At 38.0% G+C, this 19,916-nt stretch overlaps 2 protein-coding genes across 7 annotated transcripts in view; one reads left to right on the top strand and one right to left on the bottom strand.

Annotated features, from left to right (window-relative positions):
- The window catches only part of CCDC146 (coiled-coil domain containing 146), a 117,310-nt gene extending 105,640 nt beyond the window's left edge, over positions 1-11,670 (bottom strand). For 2 of the 4 annotated variants that reach the window (XM_059170917.1, XM_059170915.1), the window contains exon 1: positions 11,446-11,670. The gene's annotated coding sequence lies outside the window, so the exon portion shown is untranslated. The remainder of the gene's footprint in view (positions 1-11,445) is intronic. The other 2 variants (XM_059170918.1, XM_059170916.1) reach the window with 1 other exon arrangement.
- Positions 11,671-11,852: 182 nt separating this feature from the next.
- The window catches only part of FAM185A (family with sequence similarity 185 member A), a 54,399-nt gene continuing 46,335 nt past the window's right edge, over positions 11,853-19,916 (top strand). For 2 of the 3 annotated variants that reach the window (XM_059170914.1, XM_059170912.1), the window contains exons 1-2: positions 11,853-12,539; positions 14,700-14,809. In XM_059170914.1, coding sequence (XP_059026897.1) covers positions 12,089-12,539; positions 14,700-14,809 — 561 coding nt within the window. In that variant the 5' untranslated portion in view covers positions 11,853-12,088. The remainder of the gene's footprint in view (positions 12,540-14,699; positions 14,810-19,916) is intronic. The other variant, XM_059170913.1, reaches the window with a different exon arrangement.

Raw genomic sequence — 19,916 nt, 5'->3', positions numbered from 1 at the left:
GGTTCAGCACCATTTGTTAGGAAAATATCCTCTTCCCATTGAATTATCATAGTACCTTTTCCAAATATCAATTAACTAAATATGTGTAGGTCTATTTCTATGTTCTCTATGCTGTCCCATTGATTTATGTCTATTCTAATACCAATACAATATTGTATTGATTATCAAAACTCTGTAGTTAGTATTAAAATGACGTAGTATAAACCCTCAAACTTAGTTTTTTCTTAAAATTGTTTTAGCTATACTATATATTTTTATTTCCATACATATTTTAGAAGGAACCTGTCAATTTCTATCTTTAAAAAAGCCTGCTGCAATTTTGACTGAGCAACAAATCAATACATCAGTGTGGGGCAATATGCCATCTTAATGTTGAGTCTTATTTTTCTTGAATTTGGTTTTTCTCCCCTGTTATTTAGGTCATCTTCAGTTTTTCATATCAATGTCTTATGGTTTTCAGAAGATATGTCTTGTATATGTTTTGTTAACTTTATCCCTAAGTATGTCACATTTTGTATGTTATTGTAAATGATATTACTTTTCAATTTTGATTTCCAAATGTCATCGTTAGTCCTTAGAAATAAAACTGGTGGGGTGCTTGGGTGACTCAGTTGGTTAAGCATCTGCCTTCAGGTTGTGATCTCAGGGTCCTGGGACTGAGCCCTGCACTGGGCTCCCTGCTCCGTGAGGAATCTGCCTCTCTCTCTCCCTCTGCTCCTCTCCCCTGCTCATGCTCTCTCTCGTGCATGTGCACCATCTCTAACAAACAAATAAAATCTTCAAAAGAAAAGAAAAGAAATAAAATTGGTTTTTGTCATTGACCTTGTATTTTGTAGCCTTGTGAAACATTTTTATTAATTCAGTAGCTTTGCACAATATTCCTTAGAATTTTCTATTCACATGATCATGCTGTCTGCAAATAAACACAATTTTACTTCTTCCTTTCCAATGTAGATTCCTTTTATTTCTTTGTATTGCCATATATATATATATATATATATATATATATTTGATATATATATATATATTTGACCTCTAGTACAATGCCGAACAAAAGTGGTGAGTGAACATTCTCCCATTGTTCCACATCCTTTTCTTTTTTTTTTTTTTTTAAAGATCATTTATTTATTTATTTGACAGAGAGATAGAGAGCTCAAGCAGGCAGAGCAGCAGAGAGAGGGAGAGGGATAAGCAGGCTCTCTGCTCAGCAGATGTGGAACTCAATCCCAGTACCCTGGGATCATGACCTGAGCTGAAGCCAGCTGCTTAACCAACTGAGCCACCCAGGTGCTCCTTTGTTGCACATCTTAACAGGGAAAGCATTCAGTCTTTCATAGTTAAATATGGTATGAAGTGTAAGTCTCGGAGGAGCCGAGAGCTCGGGGTCCTGCTCCTCAGTGTGCCCTCAGAGAAAAGCGCCCAACCATCCCTGTCTCCCTGGCCTCTGGCTGCACTTGGGGGAAAGCGCTCAATTGCTCACATTCTGGAGGATGGGAATGAAAATGGCGACCTCCCATCCTCCAGAATGCTACAGAAATCACTCAGGGAACAACAGCTCCCGAAAGCAAACTGGAACGGATTACTCAGCCCAGCCCCTGGTAAGGGCAGTGCAATTCCACCTGGGGCAAAGATACTTGAGAATCACTACAACAGGTCCCTCCCCCAGAAGATCAAAAAGAAACCCAGCCAAGACCAACTTCACTCACCAAGGAAAACAGTGGAATTCCAGAGGAGGAGAAAGCAAATCTTATCTGAACAAAATGACAAGGCAGAAAAACTCACCACAAAAAAAAAAAAAAAAAGAGCAAGAGGCAGTACCGAAGGCTGGAGACCTAATCAATACAGACATTGGTAAGTAGTAATATGACAGATCTAGAGTTCAGAATGACGATTCTCAAGGTTATAGACGGGCTTGAAAAAGGCATAGAAGATATTAGAGAAACACTCTCCAGAGAGATAAAAGCCTTTCTGGAGAAATAAAAGAACTAATATCTAACCAAGTTGAAATTAAAAAAGCTATTAATGAGGTGCAATCAAAAATGGAAGCTCTTATTGCTAGGGTAAATGAGGCAGAAGAAAGAATTAGTGACATAGAAGACCAAATGACAGAGAATAAAGAAGCTGAGCAAAAGAGAGACAAATAAATACTGGACCATGAGGAGAGAATTCAAGAGATAAGTGACACCATAAGATGACACAACATTAGAATAATTGGGATTCCAGAAGAAGAAGAAAGAGAGAGGTGAGCAGAAGGTATATTGGAAAGTGTTATAGTAGAGAATTTTCCTAATATGGCAAAGGGAACAAACATCAAAATCCAGGAGATGCTAAGAATGCCCCTCAAAATCAATAAAAATAGGTCCACACTTCATCACCTGTTGGTAAAATTTACAAGTCTTAGAGACAAAGAGAAAATCCTAAAAGCTGCCTGGGAAAAGAAGTCTGTAACATAAAAGGGTAAAAACATTAGATTGGCAGCAGACCTATCCACAGAGACCTGGTAAGCCAGAAAGAACTGGCATGATGTATTCAGAGCACTAAACGAGAAAAACATGCAGCCAAGAATACTATATCCAGCTAGGCTATCATTGAAAATAGAAAGAGAGATAAAAAGCTTCCAGGACGAACAAAAACTGAAAGAATTTGCAAACACCAAACCAGCTCTACAGGAAATATTGAAAGGGGTCCTCTAAGCAAAGAGAGACCCTAAAAGTAGTAGATCAGAAAGAAACAGAGACAATATACAGTAACAGTCACCTTACAAGCAATACAATGGCATTGAATTCATATCTCTCAATAGTTACCCTGAATGTTAATGGGCTAAATGCCCCAGTTAAAAGACACAGGGTATCAGAATGGATAAAAAAACAAAACCCATCAATATGCTGCCTACAAGAAACTCATTTGAGATCCGAAGACACCTCTAGATTTAAAGTGAGGGGGTGGAAAACAATTTACCGTGCTGATGGACATCAAAAGAAAGCTGGGGTGGAAATCCTTATATCAGATCAATTAGATTTTAAGCCAAAGACTATAATAAGAGATGAGGAAGGACACTATATCATACTCAAAGGGTCTGTCCAACAAGAAGACCTAACAATTTTAAATATCTATGCCCCTAACCTGGGAGCAGCCAACTATATAAACCAATTAATAACAAAATCAAAAAAATACATCGACAATAATACAATAATAGTAGGGGACTTTAACACTCTCCTCACTAAAATGGACAGATCATCTAAGCAAAAGATCAACAAGGAAATAAAGGCCTTAAATGACACAATGGACCAGATGGACATCACAGATCTATTCAGAACATTCCATCCCAAGGCAACAGAATATACATTCTTCTCTAGTGCACATGGAACATTCTCCAGAATAGACCACATCCTCGGTCCTAAATCAGGTCTCAATCGGTATCAAAAAATTGGGATCACTCCCTGCACATTTTCAGACCACAATGCTCTGAAGCTAGAACTCAATCACAAGAGGAAATTTGGAAAGAACCCAAATACATGGAGACTAAACAGCATTCTTCTAAAGAATGCAACCAGGAAATTAAAGAAGAATTGAAAAAATTCATGGAAACAAATGATAATGAAAACACAACAGTTCAAAATCTGTGGGACACAACAAAGGCAATCCTGAGAGGAAAATATATAGCAGTTCAAGCCTTTCTCAAGAAACAAGAAAGGTCTCAAATATACAACCTAACCCTACGCCCAAAGGAGCTGGAGAAAGAAAACAAAGAAAGCCTAAACCCAGCAGGAGAAGAGAAATCATAAAGATCAAAGCAGAAATCAATGAAATAGAAACTAAAAAAAAAAAAAAAAAAAAAAAAAAAACAATAGAACAAATCAACGAAACTAGGAGCTGGTTCTTTGAAAGAATTAATAAGATTGACAAACCCCTGGCCAGACTTATCAAAAAGAAAAGAGAAAGGACCCAAATAAATAAAATCATGAATGAAAGGGGAGAGATCACAACCAACAACAAAAGAAATACAAACAATTATAAGAACATACTATGAGCAACTCTATGCCAACAAATTATACAATCTGGAAGAAATGGATACATTTCTAGAGACATATAAACTACCACAACTGAATCAGGAAGAAATAGAAAACCTGAACAGACCCATAACCAGTAAGGAGATTGAAACAGTCATCAAAAATCTCCAAACAAACAAAAGCTCAGGGCCAGACGGCTTCCCAGGGGAATTCTACCAAACATTTAAAGAAGAACTAATTCCTATTCTCCTGAAACTGTTCCAAAAAATAGAAATGGAAGGAAAACTTCCAAACTCATTTTATGAGGCCAGCATCGCCTTGATCCCCAAACCAGACAAGGATCCCATCAAAAAAGAGAATTACAGACCGATATCCTTGATGAACACAGATGCAAAAATTCTCACCAAAATACAAGCCAATAGGATCCAACAGTACATTAAAAAAGATTATTCACTACAACCAAGTGGGATTTATTCCAGGGCTGCAAGGTTGGTTCAACATCTGCAAATCAATCAATGTGATACAATACATTAATAAAAGAAAGAATAAGAACCATATGATACTCTCAATAGATGCTGAAAAAGCATTTGACAAAGTGCAGCATCCCTTCCTGAATAAAACTCTTCAAAGTGTGGGGATAGAGGGCACATACCTCAATATTATCAAAGCCATCTATGAAAAACCCACTGCAAATATCATTCTCAATGGAGAAAAACTGAAAGCTTTTCCGCTCAAGTCAGGAACACGGCAGGGATGTCCATTATCACCACTGCTGTTCAACATAGTACTAGAAGTCCTAGCCTTAGCAATCAGACAACAAAAAGAAATTAAAGGCATCCAAATCGGCAAAGAAGAAGTCAAACTATCACTCCTTGCAGATGATATGATACTATATGTGGAAAACCCAAAAGGCTCCACTCCAAAACTGCTAGAACTTGTACAGGAATCCAGTAAAGTGTCAGGATATAAAGTCAAGGCACAGAAGTCAGTTGTATTTCTTTACACTAACAATAAGACAGAAGAAAGAGAAATTAAGGAGTCAGTCCCATTTACAACTGCACCCAAAACCATAAGATACATAGGAATAAACCTAACCAAAGAGGCTAAGAATCTATACTCAGAAAACTATAAAGTACTCATGAAAGAAATTAAGGAAGACACAAAGGAATGGAAAAATGTTCCATGCTCATGGATTGGAAGAACAAATATTGTGAAAATGTCTATTCTACCTAAAGCAATCTACATATTTAATGCAATCCCTATCAAAATCCCATCCATGTTTTTCAAAGAAATAGAACAAACAATCCTAAAATTTATATGGAACCAGAAAATACCTTGAATAGCCAAAGGAATATTGAAAAAGAAAGCCAAAGTTGGTGGCAACACAATTCCAGACTTCAAGTTCTATTACAAAGCTGTCATCATCAAGACAGCATGGTACTGGCACAAAAACAGACACATAGATCAATGGAACAGAATAGAGAGCCTAGAAATAGACCCTCAACTCTATGGTCAACTAATTTTTGACAAAGCAGGAAGGAATGTCCAATAGAAAAAAGACAGCCTCTTCAGCAAATGGTGCTGGGAAAATTGGACAGCCACATGCAGAAAAATGAAATTGGACTATTTCCTTACACCATACATAAAAAAAGACTCAAAATGGATGAATGACCTCAATGTGAGAAAGGAATCTATCAAAATCCTTGAGGAGAACACAGGCAGCAACCTCTTCGACCTCAGCCGCAGCATCATCTTCCTAGGAACATCGCCAAAGGCAAGGGAAGCAAGGACAAAAACGAACTATTGGGACTTCATCCAGATCAAAAGCTTTTGCACAGCAAAGGAAACAGTTAGCAAAATCAAAAGACAACTGAGAGAATGGGAGAAGATATTTGCAAATGACATATCAGATAAAGGGTTAGTATCCAAAATCTATAAAGAGCTTATCAAACTCAACACCCAAAGAACAAATAATCCAATCAAGAAATGGGCGGAGGACATGAACAGACATTTCTGCAAAGAAGACATACAGATGGCCAACCTACACATGAAAAAATGCTCCACATCACTCGGCATCAGGGAAATAGAAATCAAAACCACAATGAGATACCACCTCACACCAGTCAGAATGGCTAAAATTAACAAGTCAAGAAATGACAGATGGTGGCGAGGATGCAGAGAGAGGGGAACCCTCCTACACTGTTGGTGGGAATGCAAGCTGGTGCAACCACTCTGGAAAACTGTGTGGAGCTTCCTCAAAAACCTGAAAATAGAGCTACCTATGACCCAGCGATTGCACTACTAGGTATATATCCTAAAGATACAAACGTGGTGCTCCGAAGCGGCACGTGCACCTGAATGTTTATAGTAGCAATGTCCACAATAGCCAAACTATAGAAAGAACCTAGATGTCCATCAACAGATGAATGGATAAAGAAGAGGTGGTATATATACACAATGGAATACTATGCAGCCATCAAAAGAAATGAAATCTTGCCATTTGTGATGACGTGGATGGAACTAGAGGGTATTATGCTTAGCGGAATAAGTCAATTGGAGAAAGACAACTATCATACGATCTCCCTGATATGAGGAAGTGGAGATGCAATGTGGGGAGTGTGGGGGGTAGAGAAAGAAAAAATGAAAGAAGATGGGATTGGGAGGGAGACAAACCATAAAAGACTCAATCTCAAAAAACAGACTGAGGGTTGCTGGGGGAGGGGGGATGGGAGAGGGTGGTGGGGATATGGACATTGGGGAGGGTATGTGCTATGATGAGTGCTATGAAATGTGTAAACCTAGCGATTCACAGACCTGTACCCCTGGGGATCAAAATACGTTATATGTTTATTAAAAATAAATAAATTAATGAATTTTAAAAAGAACATAACAGGACAGCAATACTTGAGATAAACAAGGTCATTATTTAACGACAAAAAGGAAATTTCTCAGGAAACTATTAATCTCGAACCTATATATAACTAACAGCATAGCCTCAAAATACATAAAATGTAAGTGGAATTTCTATTCAATGCTACTCCTGTTGAATGGTTGAAAACAAAATTTCTACCTTGTAGAAATGGAATTAAGCATTAGCACATACAAGAACTCTTGTCTAAAATTAGCTTTTAAATTTTTTGTATTTTGAGCAAACTCTAGTTGCTCTGTTTAAGTTATCTCAGATACATACATAAACACACATACATATTGCTTTAACATACAAAGTACCCAAGAATATGTCTAACGTAGGCAACTTCTCAAGGTGCTTAGAATGGGAAAGTGTGACTGCATTAAATCACAGACACTTTCCTGCACATCATGGGCATAGAAACAACTAAATCTGTCCATATGTCAGTGATGATTTCAAAGGAAGCTACCTACATATTCATTAAATATTTCTTAGTACTGTCAGTTATCAGATTGAGTTTATTAATATTTCACAAGAATGAAAGTCATAAGATATATTCACTGTAAAAGTTTATAATTTAGAAAGTTGGCAAGTTCCTTTGGCTTCCCTTGGCTAAGCTGAATCCCAGAATTCTATTTAAGTTACATTTTTCTGAAAACTGACTCATGCCCTCTGCTGTCCATTTATTGAATATCAATTATTAAATAAAGTAAAATCTTCATCAGCATTTACATTTACATAGTAAGAAATCCTTCAACTATTTCATTATTTGAGTTAGTTCTAGGAAACAATGTATTTTAAGAAGTGCTTTTAAAACTTTTAAATTATAAATGTAATATATGTTTATTATTGAAAACACACAAAAAAATGAAATAATTCATTATTTTACTACCCGGATATTACCATTGTTACCAAGTTGAAATTGTTTCCACGGGACATATTTTTTAAAACACAATTTTATTTTATGAGACAAGATGGGATTTGGAGGGAAACAAACCATAACAGAATCTCCATCTTACAAAACAAACTGAGGATTGTGGGGGGTGGGGAAGGGGTTAGGAGAGGGTGGTGAGGTTATGGACATTGGGGAGGGTATGTGCTATGGTGAGTGCTGTGAAGTGTGTAAACCTGGCAAATCAAAGACCTGTACCCCTGTGGCTAATAATACATTATATGTTAATAAAAAATTAAAAATTATTAAAAAATAATAAAATAAAATAAAAAATTTAAATTATTATTGTCGGGGCACCTGGGTGGCTCAGTTGGCTGAGCGACTGCCTTTGGCTTGGGTCATGATCCTGGAGTCAGGCTCCCCACTCAGCAAGGGAGTCTGCTTCTCCTGCTGACCTCTCTCCTCTCATGCTCTCTCTCTCTTATTCCCTCTCTCTCTCCCTCTCAAATAAATAAAACATTTAAAAAAATAAAATTATTATCATTATTATACAATTGGGATCATACTAAACATACAATTGGCATTCTACTCTTTTCACTTAATATTACCGTGAGATAATAGGAAAAAATATATGATGATCTCTCCTTGGCTCCTGGCACAGGGCTCCTGAAACCCTTGTAATTTCTGGGGATGATAGAAATGTCTTTTGTTCTAGTGAGGTGACTTTGGGTAGCTCTTGGATGGCTCTGGGATGAGGGTTGGTCACTGGAGAGTATGAACCATGATAAGAAGGTTGGAGTTTTCAGCTCTGCACCAGTCTCCTAAGAAGAAAGAAGGGCTAAAAATGGAATTAAGGATCCATCATATTTACATGATGAAGCCTCCATGAAAATCCCGATAGTATGGGGTTTGTAGAGCTTCCATTTAGGCAAACACATTCACACAAGGAGAGACACACACCCCAACTCCAGGGAGACAGAAGGTCCTGTTCTCAGAACCCTGCCAGACCTCACACTATCTCTTTCTTCATTTGGAGATTATCTATCTATCTATCCATATTCATTTTCATCAAATCTTTTAATAAACCGGTAAACATGTTTTCCTGAGTTCTGAGAACCATTCTGGCAAGTTCATCAAAACTGTGAAGGCGGTTGTGGGAACCTCTGATTTGTAGGCAAACCAGACAGAAGTTGTGGGTAACCTAAGGACCCACTACTTGTAATTAGCATCTCAAGTGGGCAAGAGCAGTCTTGTAGAACTGAGTTCTTACCCTGTGGGATCTGACACTATTTGCAGGTACATAGTGTCAGAATAGAGTCAAACTGTAGAACACCCTGCTGGTTTCTTGGACCCTTCAGACACGTGGTAGCCAAAAGTGTCAGAAGAAGTGTTATGAGTGTGGTAGTAGTGTGAGAGTAAAGAAGAAACACGCAGAATAAGAACTAGATGATTTTCCTTTACAATTATATTATAGAAGTGCTCCCACATCACTGAGTAGTCTTCAAAATATAATTTTTGAATTGCTGCAGAATATTCCAGATGTATACTGATTTACATAACACCCTACTATTTTTGGACATTTAAGTTACTTCATTATTTTAGTATCACAAGTAACTCTATAGAACAAAACTCCTTGAATGTAAGTTTTTTTTGAATGTCCCTAATTTTATGCTTACATTAAATCCCCAAAAGTACAATTTCCAAGTCATGGATACACATATTTTTCAAGTGCTTTATGCATACTGCTGAAATGAACTCTGGAAAGTTTTTAACCACTTATGCGCCACCAGCAGCATGTCTATGTATACATCATGAACATATACTGCTGGTGGGTGTGTCAGTTACTATAAACTTTTCCCCCTTAAGAGTTTACTTATAAGGTATTTTTACAACTTCAGTTGAAAAAAAAAAGAACATAGGAATGAAAGTTATTTATGATTCTTCATTCATTTGATGAATAATTACTTTTCTTCAAAGGGGTCAGGAGGATAGAGGAACTTTTAGTAGAGTGGGAAGAGGGCCAGACTCTCTAATTGTTTAATTTTAATCTTTCTGAATTTGTTTCCTCATCTATAATGTGAGGATAATAATACTTGCTCTGCTGAACTGAGTGTTTTATGAAGATACTACAAGATGACACATGTGAACATGCTTTGAAAACTATAATGTCACACAGATGGAAGGCAGTATTTTTATTAGTGGTCATTGACATGTGGACAGATTTGATACAAAAGTAATGTATCAATAAAAAAATTTTTTTAAAGTATCAATAACTTTTTAATATCCTATATTAATCTTATATCATTTTCTCCAGTTTCAAGTTAATGTAATCAGAAAAGAAGCATTTCAGTCAATTTTCTTTAGTTTTGTTTGAAAATAATCAAACAAAGATTTTGCCACAGAGACAATTACAGTTCACGTGCCAATTCCATGAACTTGGTTTGTCTCAGAAAAGGAAATCTCACCACAGAAACAAAATAATCTTCTAGGTATTTATTCCTATTTAATCTAAAAATATTTGGCATGTGTACAACAAATGTGAGTGCATTCTCAATTTGCTTAAACAAATGTCTTTTTCAAAAATTTTCAAAGTTATCCCCATGGGTTTTCATTAAAAAGACACTTTGAAGATCAGTCTGAATAATTATGACCAAATGAAACACAAAGTCAAGGACAGAGCTAGTATTCAGTGGGAATTTGGTGGACCTAAAAGCTAGCACTTATCATAAGCCTTCACTAACTAGGAAGGAGAATAAGGAGGGAGAAAGAACTAGGAGGACAGAAAAGAGGAAAGGATAACTTATGAAAACACTGAATTTTATAAAAAAGATAATGGCTAGTGGAAAACTCTGTGACTTGGGCCCACGAGTCCATCTCTCTATCGCTACCTCCCAGTATATCGTTACTGCATTTTTGCCAAGAGCTTCGGGGTTTTTGTTTTTGTTTTTGTTTTTTTTCTTCAAGATTTATATAAATCTTGTATGAGAGAGAGAGAGAGAGCGAGCGAGCGAGCGCTGATCTGATCCTTGCAAAAACTCTTTGAGGCAAAATAAGGAAAGTAATACTGATCTCATTTTAAGGGAAAGCAGTTAAAACCCTGTCCAACGACTGGCTTAGGATTACTTAGGATCAGGAAGGAGGGAGGACTCTAATGCTATTCCTATACTTGGTATCAAAGAGGGATCCACCAAAAAACACCAGCCTGGGGCGCCTGGCTGGCTCAGTCCCTTAAGCGTTGGTCTTGGGCTCTGGTCAAGATCCCAGCGTCCTGCAATCGAGTCCCACTGCTTCTCCTTCTGCCTTTATTAAAAAGAATTTAATAAAACCCCCACCAATCTGGCTCTTTATTTTCCTGCTGAGGGATTTTCCATATAAGGGTACCCTGCACTATTTTAGTGAAGTTTGGATCTAATCTCCCACTGTAGTTTGCATCTAGTTCTCACCCCCCCCCTTTTTTTAAAGATTTTATTTATTCTGAGAGAGAGCACGCGCATGGGAAGGAGCAGCTGGAGAAAGAGATTCCCCTTTGGGGAGGGAATCGGAGGTAGGACTCAATCCCAGGATCCTTGGATTCTGACCTGAGTGGAAGACAGACGCTTAACCGACTGAGCCACCCAGGCGCCCCTAGTTCTCACCTTTTAAAAGCGCAGTTTCTTACCCCTTGACTTGGTCCTGATCCTTATTTAAGTTCCTATTTTTCTTGGTAGATTAGGACCTCCAAGCTCTCACTCCAAAGCTCCACCCTCTCCAAAGTCGCGTCCTCGGTATCCAAGGAAACCATGCGGTCCTGCCCACATTGCTCCTTCCGCGCTTTTCATTGGCCCGTTGGATTCCCAAATAGATTCCACCCTCTCCCCTCCAGTTCCTCCAATCGCTAATGGGCTTCAGGCAAGAGCGCGCACCTTCTGAGTTCGGGTAACACCTGCTCTTACCCAATACCCTGCGCATTGCCTCTTGGGATATGTAGTTTCCAAGCTGCCCGGAGCCCCATGTCCTCTCGTTCCTTTAGAAGTACGTATCCCATGCGCCTTTGCGAAAGAGGAGGGCGCGGGCAAGGCGTGCGGGTCAAGAGGGGTTTACAGCTTTGAAATTCCAACCCGCCGCGGAGGCGTGTGCGGCTGAGGTTTAAATTGCCAAAGAAAGTGAGCAGTTTTGCTTCAGCAGATCTTCGCAGATGTCTCCCTTTTGACTTGAGCCGTGTCAGTGGTCAAGTAGACTGGCCGTGGCGAGACTGGCCTACGGCTGAGGTGATTTGAGGGAGCGCGAGAGGGGTGCGCCATGTTCGCACCCGGCTCGGGCTGGGGATGTGGCTGCCTCTGGCTCAGCCAGTTCCGAGTTGGGGCCCGCAGAGCTGCGGGGCGCTGGGCTTGTCGGGCTGGCCCGGCCCGGCGGTACAGCTCTGGTGGGGGCGAGCGCCAGCTCGGGTCGGAGCCCGCGGTCTCCCCGCCAGGCCTCACATGCCACACTCTGAAGGAGTGGACGCTGCTGGTGAGCCCGTTCGGTCGGCTGCGGGCGCGGCTTCCGTGCCATTTGGCCGTGAGGCCCCTGGACCCCCTTACCTACCCGGACGGCGACCGCGTGCTGGTTGCGGTGAGAGCAGCGGAGGGCGGGGCGCGGGACCTGGCCGGCCTGCTGGTGAAGTACGACGAGGCGCTGAAGGAGGTAGCCATCCTGTCTGACACCATCGACCCTCAGGCGTCCGTGGAGGTGAACGCGCCCCTGAAGTTTGGCAAGTGAAGTGAAGTGAAAAAGGGTTTGGGTCCCAGGGCACAGACGGCGAACTTCTGAAATTAAGCAGATGTGCACTTTTAATGGGTCCCCTTGGATCTGACTTTGTAACCCAATATACTTACGCCCCTCGGAACCTGCCTCCTTTTCTGTTGTACTTTGAGCTTCCTAGTGAAAGGTAGACATCAGGTTCCCAAAGATCGGAATTTTCTAAATCCAATGAAAACATCGTTTGGCATAATCTAAATCAACTATTATTTGTGGAACCCTTATGTTCTCCTTTGGCACGTGGTTCCTATTTCTCTATTTCACCGCACTTTGTCAATAGCAAAGTGGTTTGTATTTCAGGATTGAACTTTCTTGATAATCCATTCACATTTCCCCTTGCATATACACAGCCTGGGGTCTGTTCCAAATCAGCTCTGTCTGTAGGATGTTCCATATCTAACCTGGACCAAGTGTTGGGTCTCACGTAGGCATCTGGCTTCCTACTGATACATCTCCATCGTAAATTACCCGTGAGTAGCAGTCTTGAAAAAATACAAACACAATCACATAGTAAAACCGCACGGTAGACCGTTTGACAATGCCTACAGTGTTCTAGGTATTTGGGGTCCATAATATTTATCAAATGCAAGCCAGTGTGTACACAGCATTTTTCTAGTAAAGTGTCCCCAGGCTCTCCTTCCTGGGACAGAAGGATGATACTAATGATCATCACAGCAGCCAACACCTCCAAGATAATCTTTTCTAATCCTTAAAATCGCACCATAAAGTAGATACAGTTATTGGCACTGTTTCACATAAGGAAACTGAGATACAGCAAGGTTCATGAAGTATTTATTGTGGGTGAAAAATCCATGCCTTCATGAAACTTATATTCTAATGGAAGTATATTAAAAAAACTATGTTCTCTCTCAGATATAAAGTGGTGGAGCTGAAATGTGTACTGACTGGAGTCTGCTCAACCATGATGGTTTACTGCTTCTCAACTTCTTTAAACTAGCCTAGATGAATAAAAGACCCTGACCTCAAAATATGACAATCTGGGGTGGGGAGGAAGATTTGTCAATATATTATCATAGTAAAAAAGGGATTGAGTATTGAAATAGAGTAAGCGAAATTTTATGGTAACACAGACAAAAGTGGAACTCTCTGTGCTGGTGACCTCAAACCTCATTATTTGTAGATTCCTCTTCCTAGAGCCAGAATCCCATTTCCAGTTTACCATTTCTAGGTGTCTATTTCACGGGCTTCTCAAATCAATATAATTCAATTTTCTTCTTATGTACTTGTTCCTCCAGTTTGTTTATACCTGTTTCTGTGAGTAAGAGTAGCATTACTGCCACTAAGTGGGCTTTTCTACCTGTTGGGGGTGTGTGGGTAGAGGGCATTTATGTCCTTCTCTACATACTATGAGCGCTGCCTTACATGAAGGCTATGTTGTAACACTACTCAACTTAGTAAAAATTGGTTACTTACATTTGCATCCATCTGGGGTAAAATTATTGGTTTATATATTTTTGGATTATTACAACCAAAATATTGCTGTTTTAAAAGACTTTATAGAGACTGCCATATACAGAATTGCAAAAATTTATTTTTATGCCATAATGATTAAATTGTGTTAAGCCCCAGTGGTTTTTTTGTGGGGGGCAACAAACACAGATCTGTACTATTCCTATGATATGCTTTTAATTTATATGAGGTTTGGGAACAAATCTATAAATCCTCGTGAATATAAGAGAGAAGAAGCTAACTGGCTTATTCAGTTTACCATAATGACTTGTTAAATAAAACTGTAGTTTTATTTAAGCATGTGTGTGTGTGTGTGTGTGTGTGTGTGTGTTTCCTATCTTTCCCAGGAATGTGTATTAATTGGAGTATCTGCCCTCTTTTACTTTTCTCCTATATCACTTTCTCTCTTTAGATGATATAGGTCAATAGAAATAACTGTTTTATTTCTAAAAGTTAGCAGGAAAGGGCACTACATTTGTCCTGTTGTTGTGGTAGAGACACCTTAGGTGCTGACAACCATGCTCTCTCCAGGGTTCAGTAATTTTATGAACATAACTGAGGAGCTGGATTTCTTAGAGGGCGCTAAAATGCTTTGGAGCTCATTAGCCATAGTACTAACTTTTTTTTCTTTTTTCATTTCTAGATTTGGATATCAAGTCATCAGGGCCTGGCTGTGTAAAAGTCCAAAATATTGAGTGTGATAATTGTAAAATTGAAACTGAGCAGGGGACTGGCATCTTACAGTCTGTTAAGGTATAAACATTTTTCTAATTGTATTTCAATATTACTGTTTTTAAAAAACCTTAAACTTTGAGCTGCAGTGTTAAACTAACACTATTCTGAATATCATATGTTGAGAATATTGAGTATTATTTATTCATCTCTCAGACATTTCTCGCAAAAAATTTGCCTTGAAATCAGTTCTGTTTTGAAAGTAAAGAGGTTGTAGCAACTTTGAAGGTTTTCCTCATTTATACGTTTCCTTTAGATTTCGAAGTGTACAGTGAAACTAATAATACATGCTTGGTATTCTAAGATCTTATTAAAGCAATTTTAGTGGGTTTTTTTTTAATGATTTTATTTATTCGACAGAGACAGCATAAGCAGGCAGAGTGGCAGACAGAGGGAGAGGGAAATAGTGGGAGAGGGAGAACCATGCTCCCCACTGAGCAGGGAACCTGATGTAGGACTCTGTCCTAGGACCCCAGGATAGTGACCTGAGCCAAAGGTCACGATTTTTAGATTCATAAACACTAATTAGAATGATTAATTTGATGCATTTAAAAAGTTTTACATCATTTGTTTTGTTTTGATCACTTTTATTTGCATACTTGCCTTTAGTATCTGTTCATATGTGAACTATTTCAAATAAATGTATTTGCACAAATATCACAAAAGATTAAAGAATACTATTCTATGTCCTTTTAGCAAAATGAGATGGTTCAGGTTCTTGTTGTAAAAGATACACGATGAAGTCTTCATGTTGAATGACTAACTGGATAAGAATATTCATAGTTCCTTTTTGGCTTTAGGAATATATTGTTCACTCATCAATGCTTAACCTCAGAAAATTCATCTAGAATATCACCTTCTGAAAACTCAGTATCTTATATTTTCAGTTTCACAATCAAAATTAGAAGCTAGCTGATATAAACAAATGGAAAGATATATTTGGGATTGGAAGAATTAATATTGTTAAAATATCCTTGCTACTCAAAGCACTCCACAGATTCATTGCTATCTCTATCAAAGTGCCAATCGCATTTTTCACAGAACCAAAACAAATAATCCTAAAATTTGTGTGGAACCACAGAAGACCTTGAATAGCCAAAGTAATCTTGAGAAAGAACAAAGCTGGAGGTATCACTGTCCCAGATTTCAAGATACATTATAGAGCTGTAGTAAGCAAAACAGGCACAAAGCTGGCACAAAAATAGATACATAGATCAATGGGACAGAATAGAGAACTCAGAAATAAACCCACATCATTCATTGACCATGTATAGTCAATCTATGACAAAGGAGGCAATAATGTACAATGGAGAAAAAATAGTTTTGTCAATAAGGTGTGCTAGGAAGATTGGACAGTTACTTGTAAGAGAATAAAACTGGACAATTTTCTTGCATCATACACAAAAATAAACTCAAAATGGATTAAAGACCTAAATGTGAAACCATAAACTCTTAGAAGAAAACATAGGAAGTAATCTCTTGGACATCAGCATTAGCAATATATTTACGGATATGTTTCCTCAGACAAAGGAAACAAAAGCAAAAGCAAAACAAAAAACTATTGGGACTACACCAAAATAAAAAGGGTTTTGTACAGCAAAGGAAACCATGACTTAAACTTTCTCTCTCTCTCTCTTTTTTTTTAGAATGCAAAGTATATTATTTTTAAACTTCTAAACTTAAAAACAAAACAGCCTAGGTTAAGTGATACTTTCCAAAGTTGAATGTGCTCATTTGGAGCTCAGCTTTTCTGCTTGCAGTACAAAAACAACTTTATAAAATTCATAGGCAGGAACACTACTGTTGTAATGATTTGTGATTGAATGAACTTATCAGTCTCAGTTGGTAACATCTCTTTTTTTTCTTTTTTGGTAAGGGTTTAAAACACTTTTGAATAGATGCGTTTTTTAGTCTTAACACACAATTTCATTCCAAATGTCTCCTGAGAGGCACATACTATATACAGGAATCCATTTTTATCCTTCTCACTTTCATACACTTCAGAAATCAGCATGGACACACTCTCCATACTGTGTTTGTTCACTAACAGGAAGAAGGCTTGATTAGTGTTGAGCTGTAAGCACTTTCTAATCATCTTAATGAGCTCACTTATGTTGGTATGATCAGGTACAAGGAACTTGGGTTTGTCCAGAACTGGAAGTTGCTTCTCATCCGTGTACTGTTTTAGTGAATGGGAGAAGATATTTGTGAATGATATACTTGCTAAGGGGTTAATACCCAAAATATATAAAGAACTTATATATTTATATATATCAGGATGCCTGGGTGACTCAGTGGGTTAAAGCCTCTGCCTTCAGCTCAGGTCATGGTCTCAGGGTCCTGGGATTGAGCCCCACATTGGGCTCTCTGCTCAGCGGGGAGCCTGCTTCCCTCCTTCTCTCTTTGCCTGCATCTCTGCCTACTTGTGATCTCTCTCTCTCTGTCAAATACATAAACAAAATCTTAAAAAAAAAAAAAAAAGAACTTACACAACTCGACACCTAAAACCCCAAAAATCCAATGGAAAAATGGGCAGAGGATCTGAATAGACACTTTTCCAAAGAAAACACACAGATAGCCAACAGGTACATGAACAGTTGCTCAACATCACTAATTATCAGGGAAATGCAAATCAAAACCATAATGAGATATCACTTCACACTAGTCAGAATGGCTAGTATCAAAAAGACAAGAAATAGTACGTGTAGGTGAGGATGTGGAAAAAAGAAAACCCTTGTGCACTTGGGAGTGTAAATTGGTGCAACCACTATGGAAAACAGTATGGACATTTCTCAGAAAATTAAGAATAGAAATACCATATGATCCAGTAACTGCTTTACTAGATATTTAACCAAAGAAAGCAAAAACACTAATTCAGAAAGATATATGGACCACTGTGTTTATTGCAGCATTGTTTATAATAGCCAAGCTATGGAAGTAACCCAAGTGTCCATCCACAGATGCATGGATAATTAAGATGTGGTGTGTGTATAAACACTCAAACTGGGATATTACTCAGACATAAAAAAGAATGAGATCCTGCCATTTGTGAAAACATGGATGGACCTAGACTAGAGGGTGTTATGCTAAGCAAAATAAGTCAGAGAAAGACAAATGCTATATGATTTTACTCATCTGTGGAATTTAAGAAACAAAACAAACAACAAACGGAAACAAAGAGAAATCAAGAAACAAACAGTTAACTAAAGAGAACAAATTGATGGATACCAGTTGGGAAATAGGTAGGGAAGGGAGGGGGTGGAATAGGTGATGGAGATTAGAGTACACTTACCATAATGAGCACTGAGTAATGCAGAGAATTGTTGAATCACTACACTATACCTGAAACTAATACATTGTATGTTATTGTGGAATTAAAGTTAAAAACTTAATAAAAAAATATGTTACCATTAAAAAATTGATAGTTCTGTGGGCACAGTTCCAATATAAATGTATTCAAAATAATCACAATTAAAAGAGTCTGCAGATTTAAAAAAATCAAAAAAATCAGAAGCTACTATCCTACTGTTGATCTCTTTGCTTTTATCTTTTGATTCATGTGATGATTCTGAGAGATCTTTTTTGGTCACTTTTCTTCCTTCTGCCATTATGGCATAAAAGAAAAAATGGTTTCTCAACTTTGGCACTATTGGTATTTTAGACCAGGTAATTCTTTGTTGTCAGGACCTGACCTATGCCCTCTAGGATGTTTAGTGGCATTGCTGGCCCCTACCTACTAAATTCAAGTAGGAAACTGCTTGGTTATGACAATGAAAAATATCAACATTGCCAAATGTTCTCTGAGGGGAGCAAAATCACCTTTAGTTGAGAACTACCATTCTAGGCAAGTCCTTCAATTTTTCTGTTGTCTTATTTTTTTTTTTTTAAAGCATGATTGACAATAATTGATGAATAATGATGAAATAATTCCTAGGATTGTGAAATAGCGGAATATTATAAGATGTGAAAAATAAGAACACTAAGAGCCCATAACGTATTTTAGATTTATAAGAGTCCAGTAGATGGATATAGTAATTTTAAGATAGAATGTGTTTTATTTTTTAAAAGAGTAAATTTTCTATATGTTCTATGGAAGCACTCTAAGAAAATAAAAATCATGAAATATCAGCCCTTACAAATAGAATAGTTTTAAAAACATTTTTTTTTAAAAGATTTTATTTATTTATTTGACAGAGAGAAATCACAAGCAGGCAGAGAGGCAGGCAGAGAGAGAGGAGGAAGCAGGCTCCCTGCTGAGCAGAGAGCCCGATGCGAGGCTCGATCCCAGGACCCCAAGATCATGACCTGAGCCGAAGGCAGCGGCTTAACCACTGAGCCACCCACGCGCCCCAGTTTTAAAAACATTTAAGAGCTAATATTGGGTCCAGTGGATCATAATGGTATACCAAGGATCAAGAAAGTTGTTCTTAAGATATTCATAACTGGGAGCACTTGTTGAAAAATCGTGTTTAATTTTTAAATGTATAATATGATCTTGAATTAATGATGTCAATTAATATAGGTTTCTCTTCCACTCATTTTGAGGGCATATATATATTTGATCTGTTTGATAAAATATTTATAGCAATAATAATAGCTATTGTTTATTGGGTCTTTTTTGTACCAGGAAACTTAGCTAAGCCTTCCTTCATTTAATCTTTGAATTATATCTTTCTTTAATCAAGAATGAAACTCAGGCACCAAGAGATTGAGGAGCTCATTTAGGTTCACATAGCTAATAAATGAAGCTGAGGTTTGAACTTGTGTCTTTTCTAATTTCCAAGTTCATGCTCCTTCCACCTTTTTTTTTTTCCAAAACACTCAAAAGTGGCTTTATTTACTGCACACCAGAGACCTTGCTAAGAGTTTTGCATTTATCATCCCGTTTAATTAGCAGAGCAGCCCTGGGAGCTACGTGCTTCCTTATTTGACAGATGAGGAAGCTGAGGCCAGGAGATGTTTCTTGCTGAGGTCACTTGTTGATGAATGACAGAGCCAAGACTTGAACCTAAGTCTGTCTAGAGCTCATGTGCTAAAACCATGAGGCTATGTTGCTTAAAAGACCTGAAAACATCTGGAAACACAGCCTCTGTTTATATATTTTTATAATCGTTTATGTATGTACTTA

This window comes from Mustela lutreola, chromosome 4, assembly GCF_030435805.1.
Source record: "Mustela lutreola isolate mMusLut2 chromosome 4, mMusLut2.pri, whole genome shotgun sequence".
NCBI lineage: Eukaryota > Metazoa > Chordata > Mammalia > Carnivora > Mustelidae > Mustela > Mustela lutreola.
Note: the sequence above shows the minus strand (reverse complement) of the source record. Positions and strands in the feature narration are given on the sequence as shown.